Raw genomic sequence first — 18,147 nt, 5'->3', positions numbered from 1 at the left:
CCTCCCTTCCCCCTTAACCCCCCCACACCCCCACCCTCCCTTCCCCCCCGAACCCCCCCACACCGCCACCCTCCCTTCCCCACTAATCCCCCCACACTGCCACCCCCACGTCCCCCCAACCCCCTCACACCGCCAACACCGCTTCCCCCCCTAACCCCCCCCACACTGCCACCCCCCACTTCCCCCTTACCCCCCCCACACCGCCACCCTCGCTTCCCCCCCTAACCCCCCCACACCGCCACCCCTGCTTCCCCCCTAACCCCCCCACACCGCCACCCCCGCTTCCCCCCCGAACCTCCCCACACCGCCACCCTCCCTTCCCCACCAATCCCCCCACACTACCACCCCGTTTTCCGCCCCTAACCCTCCCACACCGCAACTCACGCTTCCCCCCTAACCCCCCCACACTGCCACACCGTTTTCCATCCCTAACCCCCCCACACTGCCACTCTCACGCTTCCCCCCTAAACCCCCCACACCGCCACCCCCGATTCCCGCCTAAACCCCCACACTGCCACCCTCCCTTCCCCCCTAACCCCCCCCACACAGCCACCCCCACTTCCCCCCATAACTCCCCACACCGCCACCCCACGATACCCCCCTAAACCCCCACACCGCCACCCTCGCTTCCCCCCCTAACCCCCCCACACTGCCAGCACAGCTTACCCCCAACCCCCCACACTGCCACCCCCACGTCCCCCCTAACCCCCCCACACCGCCACCTCTGCTTCCCGCCCCTAACCCCCCCACACTGCCACCCCCAATTCCCCCCCTAACTCCCCCACACTGCCACCCCCCGCTTCTCCCCCTAAACCCCCACACTGCCACCCCCGCTTCTCCCCCTAACCCCCCCCACATTGCCAGCACCGCTTCCCCCCCCAACCCCCCACACTGCCACCCCCGCTTCCCCCCGCTTCCCGCCCCTAACCCCCCCCTCACACTGCCAGCCCCGCTTCCCCCCAATCCCCCACACTGCCACCCCCGCTTTCCGCCCCTAACCCCCCCACACTGCCAGCCCCGCTTCCCCCCCACCCCCCACACTGCTACCCCCGCTTCCCGCCCCTAACCCCCCCACACTGCCAGCCCCGCTCCCACCCCAACCCCCACACTGCCACCCCCGCTTCCCCCCAACCCCCCACACACTGCACCCCCCGCTTCCCGCCCCTAACCCCCCCACACTGCCAGCCCCGCTTCCCCCCCAATCCCCCACACTGCCACCCCCGCTTCCCTCCCTAACCCCCCCCACACTGCCAGCCCCGCTTCCCCCCCCACCCCCCACACTGCCACCCCCGCTTCCCCCCTAACCCCCCCCACACTTCCACCCCGCTTCCCGCCCCTAACCCCCCCACACACTGCCAGCCCCGCTTCCCCCCAACCCCCACACTGCCACCCCCGCTTTCCCCCAAACCCCCACACTGCCACCCCCGCTTCCCGCCCCTAACCCCCCACACCTGCCACCCTCCCTTCCCCCCTAACCCCCCCACACCGCCACCCCCGCTTCCCCCTAACCCCCCCCCACACTGCCACCCTCCCTTCCCCCCTAACCCCCCCACCCCTGCTTCCCCCCTAAACCCCCCACACTGCCACCCCCACTTCCCCCCCTAACCCCCCCACACCGCCACCCCCGCTTCCCACCCCTAACCCCCCACCCGCCACCCCGCTTCCCGCCCCTAACCCCCCACAACTGCTTCCCGCCCCTAACCCTCCCACACCGTCACCCCCGCTTCCCCCCCTAACCCCCCCACACTCCCTCCCCCGCTTCCCCCACCTAACCCCCCCACACCCCCACCCCACCCCCAGAAAAAGGGCAGACGCATGGAGGTTTGGAGTAGCAACATTTATTGTGACAATGCAACACACGTGCCCTAGCCCCTATAACTAATCTGTGCCCTGCACCCGTGCCAACTTACTACGTGCCTAACTTTTTTGCGTTACGGGCCCTACCACTAGGTCTAGGTGTTCCCCCCAGGCGGTACAGCAGGAGTGGATGCGGACTGCTGAGTGTCCTGCCCTTCGACTTGGCTTCCCGTCGGCATGCGCTTCCTGGGGCGGCCCGGCCTGGATGGGCCAGGCTGCTCGGCGGGCGTGCAGGATGGCGTGGTGACACCCTCCTCTGCCCGCTGCCCACCAGGTGCACCAGGGACATGACGGGGGGGAGTGCGAGTGCCCCGGTTCCTCCCTTGCTATGGCTACAGGGACAGGCACCGGGACCTCCTCCTCTCCCGGGGAGCCAATTGGCCCCCGTGCCTCTCTAAGGGATGGCGGTGCGCGGGGAGGCACACCCCATTGCACCACCGACACCTGGCATTGCCAGTCCTGGAGGCCCACTGTGGAATCGACCAGGGTCTGAACATTGCCGGCTGAGAAGCTGAGGGAGTGCGACATCCCTGTCAGGGACAGCGCTACCTCCCTCTGGGTTTGGCCTGGGTTGCAGCCAACACTCCCTGCTCCTGGACTCCTCCAGCTGCGTCTGCAGTTGCCGGAAGACAACCGTCATCCCGTCGTCTGGTCCCTGGGGTGCCAATTGCATTGGGTCTCCTACCTCCACCTGCTGTACCGGTTTGACTGTGTGCTGCGCACCAGAATGTGTACCAGATGCCTCGCCTCTAACTTGCCCAACCGACGTGAGTGTCTCTGTGGTGTTGGGGGGGATGGGTGACAGCAGTGCCGCAGCCACTAGGTCTTTGTCTGTCCCCAGCTCTGTCTCCTGTGTGGAGCCGTGGCCCTCTGGGTTTCGACCATGGCCGGTGCGAGGTTCCCTGCCCCCGTGCCTCGAGTGCCGCGACGTCCTCTGTGCGTCACTGTCCGGACTAGCTGTCCCCTCCCCGTCTGTCATATGAGTCGTTATCGTCCGTCCTGACATCTCTGTCTGTCCTCTGTGCATCAGGCCTCGGTGTGCAGCCTCAGAGGATGGCTCTCCTGCCCGTTGTCGTCCCCGTCTGTCCGGTTGGACACTGCGGCCGGAAGAGGTTGGTCTTGTTAGTCTTGCGTCGTCGTTTGTTAGGGGTTGAGGGGGTGCGTAGTGAGCGCGTTGACTGCGGGCTGGTGCAGTGTCAGGCGGTGGGGTGTGAGGGTGTGGACTGTGGGGGTGGTGCAGTGTCAGGCGGTGGGGTGTGAGGGTGTGGACTGTGGGGGTGGTGCAGTGTCAGGCGGTGGGGTGTGAGGGTGTGGACTGTGGGGGTGCTGCAGTGTCAGGCGGTGGGGTGTGAGGGTGTGGACTGCGGGGTGGTGCAGTGTCAGGCGGTGGGGTGGTGAGGGTGTGACTGTGGGGTGGTGCAGTGTCAGGCGGTGGGGTGGTGCAGTGTCAGGCGGTGGGGTGGTGAGGGTGTGGCTGTGGGGTGGTGCAGTGTCAGGCGGTGGGGTGATGAGGGTGTGGACTGTGGGGTGGTGCAGTGTCAGGCGGTGGGGTGGTGCAGTGTCAGGCGGTGGGGTGTGAGGGTGTGGACTGTGGGGCTGGTGCAGTGTCAGGCGGTGGGGTGTGAGGGTGTGGACTGCGGGGTGGTGCAGTGTCAGGCGGTGGGGTGTGAGGGTGTGGACTGTGGGGTGGTGCAGTGTCAGGCGGTGGGGTGGTGAGGGTGTGGACTGCGGGGTGGTGCAGTGTCAGGCGGTGGGGTGTGAGGGTGTGGACTGTGGGGTGGTGCAGTGTCAGGCGGGTGGGGTGGTGAGGGTGTGGACTGCGGGGTGGTGCAGTGTCAGGCGGTGGGGTGGTGAGGGTGTGGACTGTGGGGTGGTGCAGTGTCAGGCGGTGGGGTGGTGAGGGTGTGGACTGTGAGGGGGTGCAGTGTCAAGCGGTGGGGTGTGAGGGGGTGGTGGGGACAGAGATGGGATGAGGGACTGCATGCACACAGTGGATTCTCACTTGGAGCTTCGCCTACGACCTGGCACGGTGCTCCCTCCCGGCTGGCAGCTCCCCCGGCAAGGTCCAGATCCCTCTGCTCATATGGGGTCAGGGGGTGCAGCTGGGAGATCCACCTCCGGTTCTTGCACGCTCCCGGAAATTGTGCGCTGTCCTGCCTTTGGGGGGTGGGGGAGGGAGGGTGGGGGTGGAGCACATGGTTAGACGCACATTTGCAGGACGCACGTATGAACTCAACTTTATCACACGTAGGGGACACTCTGACCCACGCCCTGGCACCTGCCCACGTAGGGGGGGGATCCACATGTGTCCCGGGTGCAATCAGCCACGGCCCCCAGGCCCGCCCCCGGCGCCCCCCCCCCCGGTGCCCCCCCTGCCCCCGCCCCCAGCGTGGGCAATGGGTGGGGGGGGCATTGCCCGAGGTGCGGCTCAGGGAACCTACCCTCGCTGCCCTCATGAGGCCGTGCAGCTTCTTCCTGCACTGTTCCCCCGCTGCCCCACAGCGCTGACTGCGGCTCCCACCTCTCGCCATCCACGCCTCACGGTGCTGCTTGACTGCCGTTGTCCTCGATTGGGGTAGAGGATGGCCCTGCGCTCCTCCACTGCATCCAACAGTGACTCCAGGTCACTGTCCCTGAAGCGGGGTGCGGCGCGACGGGGCCCCTCCATGTCGTCCCCCGGTGTCTCCGTGCGCCCGGCGCACTTCCTTATACGTGGCGCGGCGTCATTGTGTCGTCGTGCGATGACGGCGCGGCTCCAGCGCTCTGACACCGCGTTCCTCGTGGCGGCGCTGCTGGCCCCCTCTCAGGCAGTGAATTGGCCGCCGCGTAGGCCCGTTCGCGCCATCGTGCAACGCGGCGGCGGTCACGACGGAGCGGCCACTTGGTCTCCATATCGGAGAACCGCCCCCAAAGTCTTTCTTGGAAGTTGCCTCATTGTAAAGAACCCGCCAGACTCAGTCACTTTCTGTTGAGTTGGTCTTGAACGGGCTGTCATTTTTTCTATTTATGTTGCAAATGCGAAGAGTTTTCTCCTTGAGATTTTGTAGCTGTACAATGACTAGGCGGCACCAGTGTTGCCCAACACCGTGGCTGCTGGATGTGGCGGTGCGCTCTCAGATTTATGATTACTGGGTTTATAAATGATAGGTTCAGAAATTAATAAAATGTAAACCAGCAAACAAAAGTCAGATTTTTTCTCCCACCTCGAACAGAATTCCCATTTCCCCGTCTGCGGTTTTGCGATGTTGAGGTTGTGGTTATATGCACGTGCACATCAATATACATAGTGATCTGTTAATGTGTATAGTTAGCGGCATGACCTCTGACCAGCAGGTGGCGATAGATATCCACCACGTGACTGGAGAGATCCGTCAGTTTGTAGTGAGTCGTGCTGGAGGACAGTCGGGTTAGAAGTAGCTCCAGGAGAATTTACTGAATTCATTTAGTAGTTACGTTTTTAATTATAATTCATCAGTTATCTTTCCACGTGCTAATCTTGTTAATATATTATCTTACTTAGTCAAAGATCTTGATGTCCTGTGTGCATCTGTACTTCGGCCCCTAACACAATATAACAGAGGTTTTAAGATATTGAGGCCTTCAGAATGAGTTTCCATCAGCACTAAGCCAGCATCAGACACCAGGCCAACACTCTGTCCTTCCCTATTGAGGTTTGGATTTCCCAAAAGGCCACGGTAGCAGTGTGCAATCAGTAGATGTTTCATTCCAGATCGTGACATTTGAAAATCTTGTTTCAGAAACCATCGGGACCAATTTTGCAAGATGTTTATCATTGAAAAGGTGCCTTTATATTGGTAGAGTCCAGCCCAACGCAGGTACCTGGTTCTTCTACCTTTGGATCCCAAGCAATCTTTAGGGAACTGACGGCAGCTCACCTCATCAAAATGCGAGCCCATTGGGCTTCGAAAAAGTATGTATTGAGTAAAAACGGAAGGAAGTGATTCTAACTCACCCAGGAGATTAATGCAGACAGTACTACTCTATAACAGGCGTAAAAAAAAAAACACTAAGTTGATTACACCTTTGAACATAATTTATAGAGAAAGGTTTTTACTGCTTGCACGAAAAATATTTTCCAGTGAAAAGTGATGTAATTCTTAAACTCACCAGCAGGTGGCAGACATTCCACAAAGATCACCTTTCATATTGCTTGCACTGTTGTGAGTGATCCAAACTGCACTCAAGATGAATTGACCAGAGATCACTCCTAACTGTAATTTTCACTCATTTTCATTGGACTCATGGGTGGCACAGTGGTTAGCACTGCCCTCTCACAGTGCCAGGGACCCGCATTCAATTCCGACCTTGGGTGACTGTGTGGAGTTTGCACATTCTCTCTGTGTCTGCGTGGGTTGACTCCAGGTGCTCCGGTTTCCTCCAAAGATGTGCAGGTGAGGTGGATTGGCCATGCTAAATTGCCCCATAGTGTCCAAAAGTTTGGATGGGGTTACTGGGTTACGGGGATTGGGTGGGGGAGTGGGCCTGGGCAGGATGTTCTTTAGGAGGGTCCATGCTGACTTAATGGGCCGAATGGCGTCCTCTGCACTGTATTGATTCTATGATTCTACAGTTCTATCATTTCTCTGGATATGCTTCCTTGGTGAAGTTACCCATCAACTGGACATTCACCCCAATCCTGTCTGTGGGAATTGCCGGCAATCCCCACAGCAAGGGAGGAACGAGTGCCCGCCGAGTCCAGCCAGCCTTGTTTGCGAATGGTCCTACCCATCCTGGTTGTGGGGGGGGGGGGGGGGGGAGCCGACTCTGGGGGGCCTCCACGGTGGCCAGGCCCGCAATCGGGGGCTACCGAATGGCGGGCAGGCTGATTCCGGGGGGGGGAGGGGGGGGGGGGCTATTGTTCCTTTGCACCGGGCCCCTGTAGGGCTCCACCATATTGCCCGGGGGCCCACACGGAGACGGCTGTGGCGCGCATGCGCGGACCAGGGCCAGCCGTGGCACGCCTATGCGCGGACCCGTGTCCGGCCGGCTTTCTGCGCCGGAGCAGCGCACAGCACTCTGGCACCGTTCTAGCCCCCGAGGACGGGGAGAATAACTGGGCCTGGAGGCCCGTTGACGCCGAGGTCGCTCGTGCCGATTTTGACGCCGGCATCAACACTTGGCCGGGATTTCGGAGAATTTATTCGTCATTTGGTAATTTTCTCAGCTCTTTCACCTGATATTCACTTTCGTTTAAACCATCTGGTCATTACTACCTGATGTGAAGTACTGAATGATGGCCACAAGGTGCGCACACCAGTACCAGCCTGCCAGTGGGCCGTTAGAGGCCCCTTGTGAAAAGGTCTATGCCAGTCACCTGTATTCTTTGGGTTGGGTATCAGAGAGCTGTGGCAGCTGTGGAGCATTATTGCAGCTTAGGGTTTGGAAAAGAATACTCTGTCAGAATCGAATGCTCCTGGATAATAGTAGAACCCTGCCATTCTCGTCCTTGGCTTGATCGAGTTGCTTGTTTCCTTTCAGATCAGAAAGGAGAGGAAATTGAACTCCAATTGTCCAGCATGGCCGTGGGTCAAACTGTGAGGAGAGAGGAGAATGTGGTACAAGACGCATCCGTGTGTGAAAGTCTGCCAAACGAGGAGGAACAGCCCAAACCAGGTAAATCCCTGACACGAATAACAACAAAGGAACAAAGGGGGAGAGAGTATGTTCAGCAGAACTGGTGCACTATGAGTGTTAATGCCTTCACTTTCAGACCATTATCAACAATTTTATTTATATAACACACTGCTTCCAATTCCCGGCCTCTTTTGCAGGCTCGAACAGTGTATGTAGTGTTCCTTAGGTTGCTGGAACTTTCCAAAGGAAGACATACATTTATATAGCAACGTCCTTGACCTCAGGAAACCCCAAAGCAATCTGAGGCCAACAAAGTGCGTTTTAGAATCACAGTCAGCAGCAGCTAATTTGCACACAGGAGGCTCCCACAGATAGTAATGTGCTAATGACCAGATCATCTCTATTGGCGATGCAGGTTGCAGTATCTTGCCTGATTCCCTTTGTTCCTGTGGAGGCCCAGACAATGATTGATCACTGGCAGTCAGGCCACGGCTTCACTTGAACACCCAAAGCGCTCCCTTCTTGTGCCCACCAAGCAGTAGGAGGGCTGCCGTGGCTCCTCAAAAGCTGCAGATCTTATCGGCAATCCTTTTCGTGAAGGTTAAGAACGGCGCCTGACCAACTCGATATTTAATTTTGCCCGAATGCTTGCAGCCGCTCCATAGTGGGAATGTACTCAGGGATCCTTTCTCTCTTGAACGTAACGCCGCCGCCCTCGATGTCGGGCCTTGGGCTGAAGCACAATGTAAAGGTGGAAAAGGAGTGTATGCGGGGAGCCTGAGGTGCCTTGTAAATATAACTAGCTTTCATATCATCCGTTACTGTGCAAGGAAATGTTACATAAGAAGGGAGTAAGGTAAGGTAGGTATACGTCCAAAATGTGCAGAGTCTGCACGGAGTCTGCACGTTCTCCCGTGTCTGCGTGGGTTTCCTCCGGGCGCTCCGGTTTCCTCCCACGGTCCAAAGATGTGCAAGTTAGGTGGATTGGCCATGCTAAATTGCCCTTAGTGTCCAAAAAGATTAAGTGGGATACGGGGTTAGGGAGGAGGCATGGGCTTGAGTAGGGTTCTCTTTCCAAGGGCCGGTACAGACCTGATGGCCCGAATGGCCTCCTTCAGCACTGTAAATTCTATGATTCTATGAATTCAGGGAGGATGATCTTGTGACCTATTTTGTCTTAGTCACTCCTTAATGATCATGACCATTTCTCATTGGTTAGCTGAGGTTGAGCATAAACCTTCTGAACCGCCTTACTCCATATCACTTGCTGAAACAGTTGGAAGGTGTGGGGTGTAGTTCGATGGGTCTTATTAAGGTATTCATAGGCTTAGGTTGTTCAGTAATAAGTCTTGATTAACTACTAGAAACTGTATATACAGGTACAATGATGGTCCAAGCTAGGAGCAGTCTCCACGCTTGTTTCTACACACAGCTCTGTCCAACACTACACTGACCCCCTCAGTGCAGGTCATGTGTTCTCTTATCTCACTGTTTAGGCAGTAGTGTACTTAAGGCCCACGTTAACCCTTTATGTGCCAAACCCTTATACTGTAGAAGCTTTCTCTCTCGGATGCCAGAAAGCCAATCTCTCCAGGACCAAATCACTTGCAGCAGACGTATTTGAAACTCTGGGTAATCTTTGGTGTAACTGAAGGCCTTGCGACAGGTCCTCCTTCTTTCATTTCAGACCAATGCTGCTTGCGATCTTCTTCAATGTCAGCAGCCTCTATTTTCTTCAGCAGCTGCAGACTCTTAAATGTTAAGAGTAACTCCACGGGGGCGATTTTGAGCCCGCATTAGCCGTCAGTGAGAACGGCAGTGGGGGAAATTCGGCAAGCTTCTGAAAACACGAGCGCCATGTATCGTGAGAGGAAAATATTTTGTTAAAAGAGGTTCCATATTCGGTGAGCTTTCCCACCGACCTAGCTTTTGTCACCAAAACCACCACGTGGAAAACAAATGTGGTAAGGTTCCGTCCCATATTTCCCTTCAGCCCAACGGCACCAAACCACATCATGGTTGGAAAACCACTGGGCGGTGTTGCATGTGGAGGCAGAGGTCCCACCCACAAACCTTCCTGCTGCGGAAAACAATCGAGCTCTGAGTCTACTTTCCTCCTGAACCGCACGCTGAAACACTGGTGTTCACCACTGACATATCACTCCCAGCGTTGGAACAGTTCTTTAACGTGCTGGACACCATCAATATTAAAAAGATGAGCCAAACCGAACGGTAGTGGTTGAGCAAAGCCAGGATTGCGTGTAAAAGCTTACTGCTTGTGCAACCTCTGATGTACAATTTGGGGGTTTCAGGAAGGAATGAGTTAGAGAAGGAAGTGGTTATTGCAACATTGTGAGATCAAACGTTGTGTACGACAGTATATTTTAGGCAGGGTAAGACCAGCATTCGAAGGGTCAATGACTGCGGTGGGAGGAATTGGGAGCATAGTGGTTAAGTTTTAGGACTGATAATCCAGAAGCTACAACTCATGGTTTGGAGACAGGAGTTCAAATCCCACCCTGGCATCTGGGGAATTTAAATTCAGTTAATTGAAGAAATCCGGGGAATTTAAATTCAGTTAATTGAAGAAATCCGGAATTAAAAAAACTAGTATCTGCAATCGTGACTGTGCAACTACCTGATTGTCATTTTTAAAAATCGGTTCACTTCAGGGAAGGAAATCTGCCACCCTTATCAATGTGATTCCAGGCCCTGAGCATTGTGGTTGACTGTGAAGTGGCCGAGCAAGCCACTCAGTTATCAAGAAGGTGGCTCACCATTGCATTCTCAAGGGCAGCGAAGGATGAGCAATAAGCACTGGCTTTGCTGGTGACGTCCACATTCTGTTAATGAATATAAAGAATTTGATCGAGGACAAGGTAAAGCGATGGCGAGTGAGCTCTATGAGGTTAGAGATGTCAGAAGAAAATGCCGGTCGAATTACAAGCTGCTTCTTGAACGGCATCCAACATTTCAGAAGAAGTGTTGCAAGAGCCTCATTGATCTTGCGCACCGGGGAGTTACGGACAGTTTGGAAGAGGGATTAGTTGTAAAACTTGTCACTGTGACCCGAGTTCTGTTTTTGTTCCGACAGATGGCCAATTGACTGAAGAGTTGGGTGTCATGTTCAGATGAAGAATATGGGGGAAGAGTTTGATTTTGATGATAGTCTGGCTGAAGAGGAAGAGGAAGACAAGCCAGAACTCGACATCCCACTGGAAAACACAGGCGATAATCGGGCTGCTGACACCGTGTCCGAATTAGTGACGCCTACCCAATCTCTGCAGTGATTCAGTCCCACCAAACTCCAACTCCTCTTCCATAGTCCACACAGTGGAAACTCTGAGCTCGACAACTCACCCTGAATAGTGCCACGTCCGCCCCAAATTCACTTGTGCATTCCACCAGCACAGGTAAGGAGTCGAAGAACAGAGAGCTCCTGATTCCTATTCATATTGCCTCAAATAATTGTACTTACACAGATTGACTAACTTATTGATGTTGATTTCTCAATTCGGAACAAAATATGACAAATGTTTCTCTAATGCCTATGGAGTTCTTGTTTTGCCGTGTGACCATTGTAACTTTTCATACAGTTATTTTTTTGTGTGAATTGTTTAATCATCGGGCAGCACGATGTGGTTAGCACTGCAGCCTCGTGGCGGCAAGGAACCGTCTTCGATCCCGGCCCCGGATCACTATCCGTGTGAAGTTTGCACATTGTCCCCGTGCCTGCGTGGTTCTCACCCCCATAACCCAAAGATGTGCAGTGTAGATGGATTGGTCATGCCAAATTTCCCCTTAGTTGGAAAAAAAAACAATTGGGTACTCTAAATTTTTTTTTAAAAAATGTTTAAACATTTTACATATGATTATCTAGGGATTTTAGTAAATTGTGGATTGTACACAATCTATGAAGGAAGTGGGTGCAATGTGTCATGTGAGAGTACCTTTAAGAAATGGGTGTTTACAAATGGGTGTGTATATAAATATCTAGTGAGAATACCTTTAAGAAATGGGTGTTTATAAATGGGTGTGTATATAAATATCTGTAGTGAGAGTACCTTAAGAAATAGGTGTTTGCTACTGCAGTGATGTCAGAGAGTGGGTGGAGTTGGGCTGTCTGTCAGCTTTTTACTTTTGTTTTTGAGCAGGCTGCAGGGTGTGTTTTAGTTTTGTTTTCAGAGCTGGATAGCTGCAGTCACAGCCAGAAGGTGTATGAATCTCTCTCTCTAATCTAAGGACTCATAACAGTAGTGACGTTACCCTGATGTGTTTCTGTTTTGAAGGTTTTTTAAGTCTTATGGATGTTAAAAGGACAGCTTAATCATTACCTAGTGTTGTAATCTTAGTGTTGTAATTCCTTTGGGGGTTGTATTTGAATTGATGGTTGCTAAGATGTTCGCTGCATGTTTCAAAAAGGTTAACTTGAGTTCATAGAATAAACATTGTTTTGCTTTAAAAATACTTTTCCATTTCTGCTGTACCACGCCTGTGGAGTGGGCCGTGTGCTCCCCATACCACAATCTATTAAACGTTGTGGGTCGGGTGAACTCCAGGATACACTTTGGGATTCTCTAAACCCTGGCCCATAACAAATGGGTTGAAGATACTTTCCTCATTCCTCAATTTATTGTCTTCCCATCGCTTTGCTTCCCTGTTCCAGTCTGAAAGGTTCAGGGAGCACTTTTCCACAGGCACTAACAGCCTCTGGTAGCTCACCCCAAATAATCAGTCATAATGTTTGGATGAGGGAATGTTTTGTAAGGGGCAACAAAGGAGTCCGCAGCGAGTTATGGAGAAAAAACAAACTTATTTTATTAAACACGTTAATTATTTGTGTGCAACTCCAGTAGTTCCCTACTGGGACTTCTCTAGTTGGTGGCGGACTGGCCGCCTCTATTTGTACAAAGGCATGTGAACTTTGTTAAGGGTCCCCCATCCCCTTATCAGGGGAGCTCATATTCTGCAAGCTTCCACTGGGTAATGGATCATCCCTACCCCGTAAGACCAGTGTGGGTTAAAACAGAATGTATGATGGATGATCTTGTTGCTGTGCTTACCCTATGCCTCTGCAAAGGAACACAGGAGCAGGAGTAAACCTTTCAGCCCCTTGAGCCCTTTCCTCCATTTGATGAGAGCATGGCTGATCTGTATCTTAACTCCACTTGCCATGACTCCATATTCTCTAATACCCTTGGCCAGCAACAAAGAAACCTCTCGATCTCAGATTTAAAATGTGCTGAAATCTCCCGGTTTTTGTGGGGGAAGAGCGTTCCACAATTTTTACCATCCTTTGCAGGAAAAATCGTTTCCTAACCGCTCCCCTGAATGACCTAGCTTTGATTTTAAAAGTTTTACGCCCTTGTGTACAGACATTCAGTTTTCACCATGGATCACTGAGCGGCAATTTGGAATAAGAACCCCGGGGGGCATTTTTCCTTCTGTAATTAAATGGGCACTGAGGCAGAAGGGCAGGTTAATAGGGTGGTGAAAAAGAGCAGATGGGACACTTGATTTATTAATCGAGGCATAGATTACAAAAGCAGGGAGGTCATGTTGGAGTTGGAAAGAAGTTCGGTGAGGCCACAGCTTGAGTAGTGTGTGCCGTTCTGGTCGCCACATGATAGAAGGATGTGATTGCACTGGAGGGGCTGCAGAGGAGATTCACCAGGATGTTGCCTGGGATGGAACATTTAAGTTATGACGAGAGGTTTGACAGGCTTGGGTTGTTTTCTTTGGAGCAGAGAAGACTGAGGGGCGACCTGATCGAGGTGCACAAGATTATGAGGGGCATGGACAGGGTGGATAGGGGGCAGCTGTTCCCCTTAGTTGAGCGGTCAGTTACAAGGGAACACAAGTTCAAGGTTAAGGACAAGAGGTTTAGAGGGGATTTGAGGAAAACCTTTCTTACCCAGAGGGTGGTGACTGTCTGGAATGCACTGCCTGGGAGGGTGGTGGAGGCGGGTGGCCTCACTTAAAAAAAGTACCTGGATGAGCACTTGGCCATCATAACATTCAAGGCTATTGGCCAAGTGCTGGCAAATGGGACAGGTCAGTGCAGATTCGATGAACCAAAGGCCCCTTCTGCACTGTGCGATTCTGTGAATTATAGCACACCCACTACAGCTACAATTGGAATCACCTAAATCCACACAAATTGCTGATAAAACCTCAAACATTATGATCTGTCTGACGAGGTATCTGACCACGCAAAGCATTTATCCACTGGGTATTTATCCCTCACTTTTTTATAGTTCTTGTATTTCCCAGGCAAACGAGGAGGGAGAGTGCTTTAGGGGCCTGTACTCCCGAGGTTACCAATACACAAACTGTCATTTACGGGGGCAGATTGTTAATTTGTAAAAGGTTGTGGACAATGTTATGCTGAGGCCCACTGGAAACGGGAACAAGCCCCACGACAATGCACCATAGGACCGTTGCAGTTGTCATACTGAGGAGACATTCATCGCATTGATTGGGCTAGACTCAAAGTTTGGTCACAAAGGTGAACGGTCAGCAATGGACTCAGGTCATTTAAGGTCGATGCTGTGAGATCCCTGAACTGTGCACAGCGTTTTCTTCAGATTGTCAGAGCAAAACTCACAAAGATCTTGCCTGATCCCAAAACTCACATAATTTGCAGATATGAAATTCACCATTACAATGTGTAATTTGATTGGTCTATTTGTAATAATGCATTCAGCGGTGACTCTGCAATTCAGCACTCACAGGGAGTGCATCTTGGGAAGTCACAGGAGTGCATCCCGTGATTTTCCTCCATTCGTGAAAATGAATAGGTGGAAGTTTTTCAGGCTGTGACTCGATTTTCCCCCGAAGGTCCACTTGCTGTGAATGCAGCTCCCCATATATATATATCCCTATGTTTTATTCCCAATCGCTCACCGATACAGATAGCATCAGCCTACATTGTGTTGCCTTACCTGGTTGACTAACCTGTGGTCATTCACTGTTGGGGTTTATACATGAGAGATGACTGAATGAGAATACACCCAAGGACAGATAAATGCTAACCCAAGGTAAATAGTGGTTGGAAGGTTTGATTTGGAAAATGGAATTAATAAGGTGAAAAACTATACTTGCAACAATCTTAACTTTCTTTCATTTTTATTTCAGACTCCGCTGCAATTGCCTCTGGTTCAGGGTGAGCGTCTCTCTGTTGTATTTGACAGTCTCTAACGTTCAGTGTAATTATTAGAATTTTAAGTTAAAGGGCTTGTTTCTGTTTCAGTGAACAAGGTAGAAGGTCTTTTATTTGTTATTTGTTCTCTGTTGGGAGCGCCGTTTGTTTGTAATGTATCTTTGCACACACTTTATTCCCTTTGAGGAATAGTGGGGACGTCTTGGAAGAATTAGCAGGCTGATTATCAACCTGTTGAACCATGTTGTGAACACTCCTTCCGTGGTCAGCAGGTTCTGGAGCGGGACTTGGAGCCAGACCTCTGGTTCAGAGGCAGGGGCACTCCCAACCGAGCCATAAGACTCCTTTGAGCAGGGCGGCATTCATGTCCATCCTTTGTTTGCCCTGGAGGTGGCATTATCCTTACTTTGTTGTAATGGTGTTTTCACAATGATATGCAAAATAGCAACAGAACAACAAAGGATCACGGCATACATCAAAATTAGGGTGCTGTAAGACCTGGGGGAGAACTTACAAGTGATGCTGTCCCTACGACATTGGTCCTGTTGTAGTTTTTTGCCATAGGTGTCTTAGGGTAGGGAGTTGGCGTCAAAATCCATGTTGGTGTCAGAGTTCAGGTTGGTGAATAATGGCAGTGCATCCTGTAGAGAATACCAGTGATGGAGGTGGGGGGGGGGGGGGGGGGGGGGGGGCTGGTGTTGTACTTCTTGAGTATTGTTGCATCCAGATGAGTGTCTTGCCAATCTCCTGACCTTTGCTTTATTGTGGAGGAAGTTTTGAAGGATCGTGACAGACAAGAGTCACCAACCTCTCAGTTTCTGTAACTGCAGGGTTGGACATTGCTGATAAGCACCCACCTACCCTTCCCCAATATAGCATCATGGAATCACTGTAGCACAGAAAGAGGCCATTCGGCCCATCGAGCCTGCACCGACCCTCTGAAAGAGCACCCTACCTAGGCTCACGTCCCCACTCTATCCCAGTAACCTCAACTAACCTTTTGGACACTAAGGGACAATTTAGCATGCCCAATTCACCTAACCCGCACATCTTTGGATTGTGGGAGGAAACCGGAGCACCCGGAGGAAACGCACGCAGACACTTGAAGAACGCACAAACTCCACACAGACAGTGACCCAAGGCTGGAATTGAACCCCTGGCACTATGAGACAGCAGTGCTAAACACTGTGCCACCATGCCGCCCCTGTGCTGTACAATAGTGGATAGTGGAGGACTTGGTGCTGGTGGTGAGGTTGTGGGTCAGGGTTGGTGGTTGGGCCTCTTGTTGGAAATATAAATTTTCAGGTACTTACACAGAGCAGAAGTGCCACCTGATTCCTGTCAAGATGGTGTCCAATTCCGCTTACACATTGCCGTGGGTTTGTTATGCCAGGATATATGAATGGAACTGGGACTCTGTGAAATCATTACTGGACTCTCTCTTTGTTTCTTGTGGCTCTGATCCACTATATTGGTGATTCCTATCACCAGCCCTGTTGATATGGGACGGAGCTTTCAAAAAGGATGCAACTTGAAGTGCTTTTAAAAAAAACATTTTAATCGAAAGGCTTCTTAACCGTTCTTCCCTATGGTAGCTGAGGGTGTTTCAATTTATCATTCTCTGACAGAACAATGTTGCTAGAACATGACAAAGCGATTTTGGAGATCGTCCCATTTTCCAGGAATCTCAAGTATTAAAGGAAGCATAGGTATTGTCAATCCTGGGCTGCGAGAACTCGTTGCAATAAATCTTTAACTGAAGAAAAGAACTAACAGAAAAACTATTAGTATTTCTCTTTCATTAAAATAAAGTACCCCCAAACCACAGGAGTCATTACAGTAATTTGCTGGGAGCAATGATTATGGTGTTTCCCATCACTTCAAACTTTGAACCTATGGGTTCGACGTCAACAGAGAATACATAAAGATTCATTGCGCATCCACGCTTCAGGCTTCCTCTTCTTGCATGACCTTTAGACTTAAAAAAAAAAAGTTTAGAGTGATCTCACCATTATTTCTAGATTATTATATTGTACAATTGCCATTTAAAAAAAAAGAAAGCATTAATCTATTTAGGATAAAATGCCGATTTGAAAATATACTCACTCTTTGCAAACTTGTAGAGTCCTGCACTCTGGGGCTTGCTCCTTCACCAAGGTTACTCAAAAGTTACATTTGTTAAAAATAAAAAGCAGGCTTGTTGATGAACTCTTGAAGGCAACCAATTTGAAATGAATCTGTGTCTCATTGCAAAGCGTTCTGGCGAATGAAGAATCCGTTGATCGATGATTGCTCCTTGAAGGGAAACCGGGTCTGTGTGGGTTTCCTCCGGGTGCTCCGGTTTCCTCCCACAGTCCAAAGATGTGCAGGTTAGGTGGATTGGCCATGCTAAATTGCCCTTTAGTGTCCAAAAGGTTAGGTTGGGTTAGTCGGTTACGGGGATAGGGTGGAGGCGTGGGCTTAAGCAGGATGCTCTTTCCAAGGGCCGGTGCAGACTTGATGGGCCTAATGGCCTCCTTCTGCACTGTAAATTGTATGATGATTCTATGGTGATCTGAGTCCAAAGCCCATCCACAGGTCTTCAGAAATGCATCTTCCTTCATTAAAGAAATAAGAATTCAAAATGATGATCTTGTCATTCATTCAGTCGTAAAGTTCTGAGATGATTTGACAACTGGATTTGAGTACAAAAAACACACCGGCCCAGAACATGTTTGCAGCAAGGTGGCACACAGAAGTTGGGACTTGCCTGACAAAAGCTTGCGACTGCCTCTGGCGTTCGAGATGGAGGCTGCCTGTGACACTTGTACCTGGAACACCCACATCAGCGGGTGAGGAAAGCATCTACAGGTGGATCTTCCAGATTCAGTGTCTTTGAGGAGGTCCACCACCTGGTCTCGGGTGCACTGATTCAGCAACTGTAAATAGGCTAGCACCATCGCCATATGGAACACAACCGATTCCATGCAAAACGGCGCTGGATTTGCCGGGTCCGTGATTGCCGCACATGAGGCTCATACACCACAGCCGCACTTAACCATCCTTCCCCCCACACACACCGTCCCCGTCAACAAGATGGCTGGAAGGAGAGCAGCGCCACGATTCAGGGATGCTGAGCTGGACACCCTCCTGGACACTGTGGCGAAGACAAGGATGACCCTGTACCCCGGCCAGGGAGGCCATTCGCCATGCCTGGGCACTGGTGGCAGAGGCGGTCAGTGCCGGGGGCAACGTCGTCGGGAGAGACTTCCCGACCTCCTCAGGCGGCCAGGGTGAATTGGCTGCTCCGTGCCCCTGCCCCAGTCCCGTGGGGGGGCCCGGCTGCTCGGCCTGGTCCTCCAGCTGCTCGGCCTGGTCCCCCTCACCACCCCTCCCCCTCCCCTTCCCTTGCGGTGCCGTGCCCCCCCGCAGCCAGCACAGCCGGTGTATGGGCAGGCAGCCAGCACGGCCGGTGTATGGGCAGGCAGCCCGCAGTCAATCCACGCCATTTGCTTCCGCCGCTGTCTCGCTCAGCAGCCAGGACGCCAGGTTCA

General features: G+C 52.2%; 1 protein-coding gene across 1 annotated transcript in view; it reads left to right on the top strand.

Annotated features, from left to right (window-relative positions):
- The window catches only part of LOC140392781 (rho guanine nucleotide exchange factor 10-like protein), a 241,350-nt gene that overhangs the window by 85,386 nt on the left and 137,817 nt on the right, over positions 1-18,147 (top strand). Inside the window, 7 exon segments of the mRNA XM_072478416.1 lie at positions 7,357-7,491; positions 10,547-10,569; positions 10,571-10,594; positions 10,596-10,739; positions 10,741-10,809; positions 10,811-10,865; positions 14,590-14,617. Coding sequence (XP_072334517.1) covers positions 7,357-7,491; positions 10,547-10,569; positions 10,571-10,594; positions 10,596-10,739; positions 10,741-10,809; positions 10,811-10,865; positions 14,590-14,617 — 478 coding nt within the window.

Source organism: Scyliorhinus torazame, chromosome 16, assembly GCF_047496885.1.
Source record: "Scyliorhinus torazame isolate Kashiwa2021f chromosome 16, sScyTor2.1, whole genome shotgun sequence".
NCBI lineage: Eukaryota > Metazoa > Chordata > Chondrichthyes > Carcharhiniformes > Scyliorhinidae > Scyliorhinus > Scyliorhinus torazame.
The sequence above is the reverse complement of the archived record's forward strand: the minus strand, read 5'-3'. Positions and strand labels throughout refer to the sequence as shown.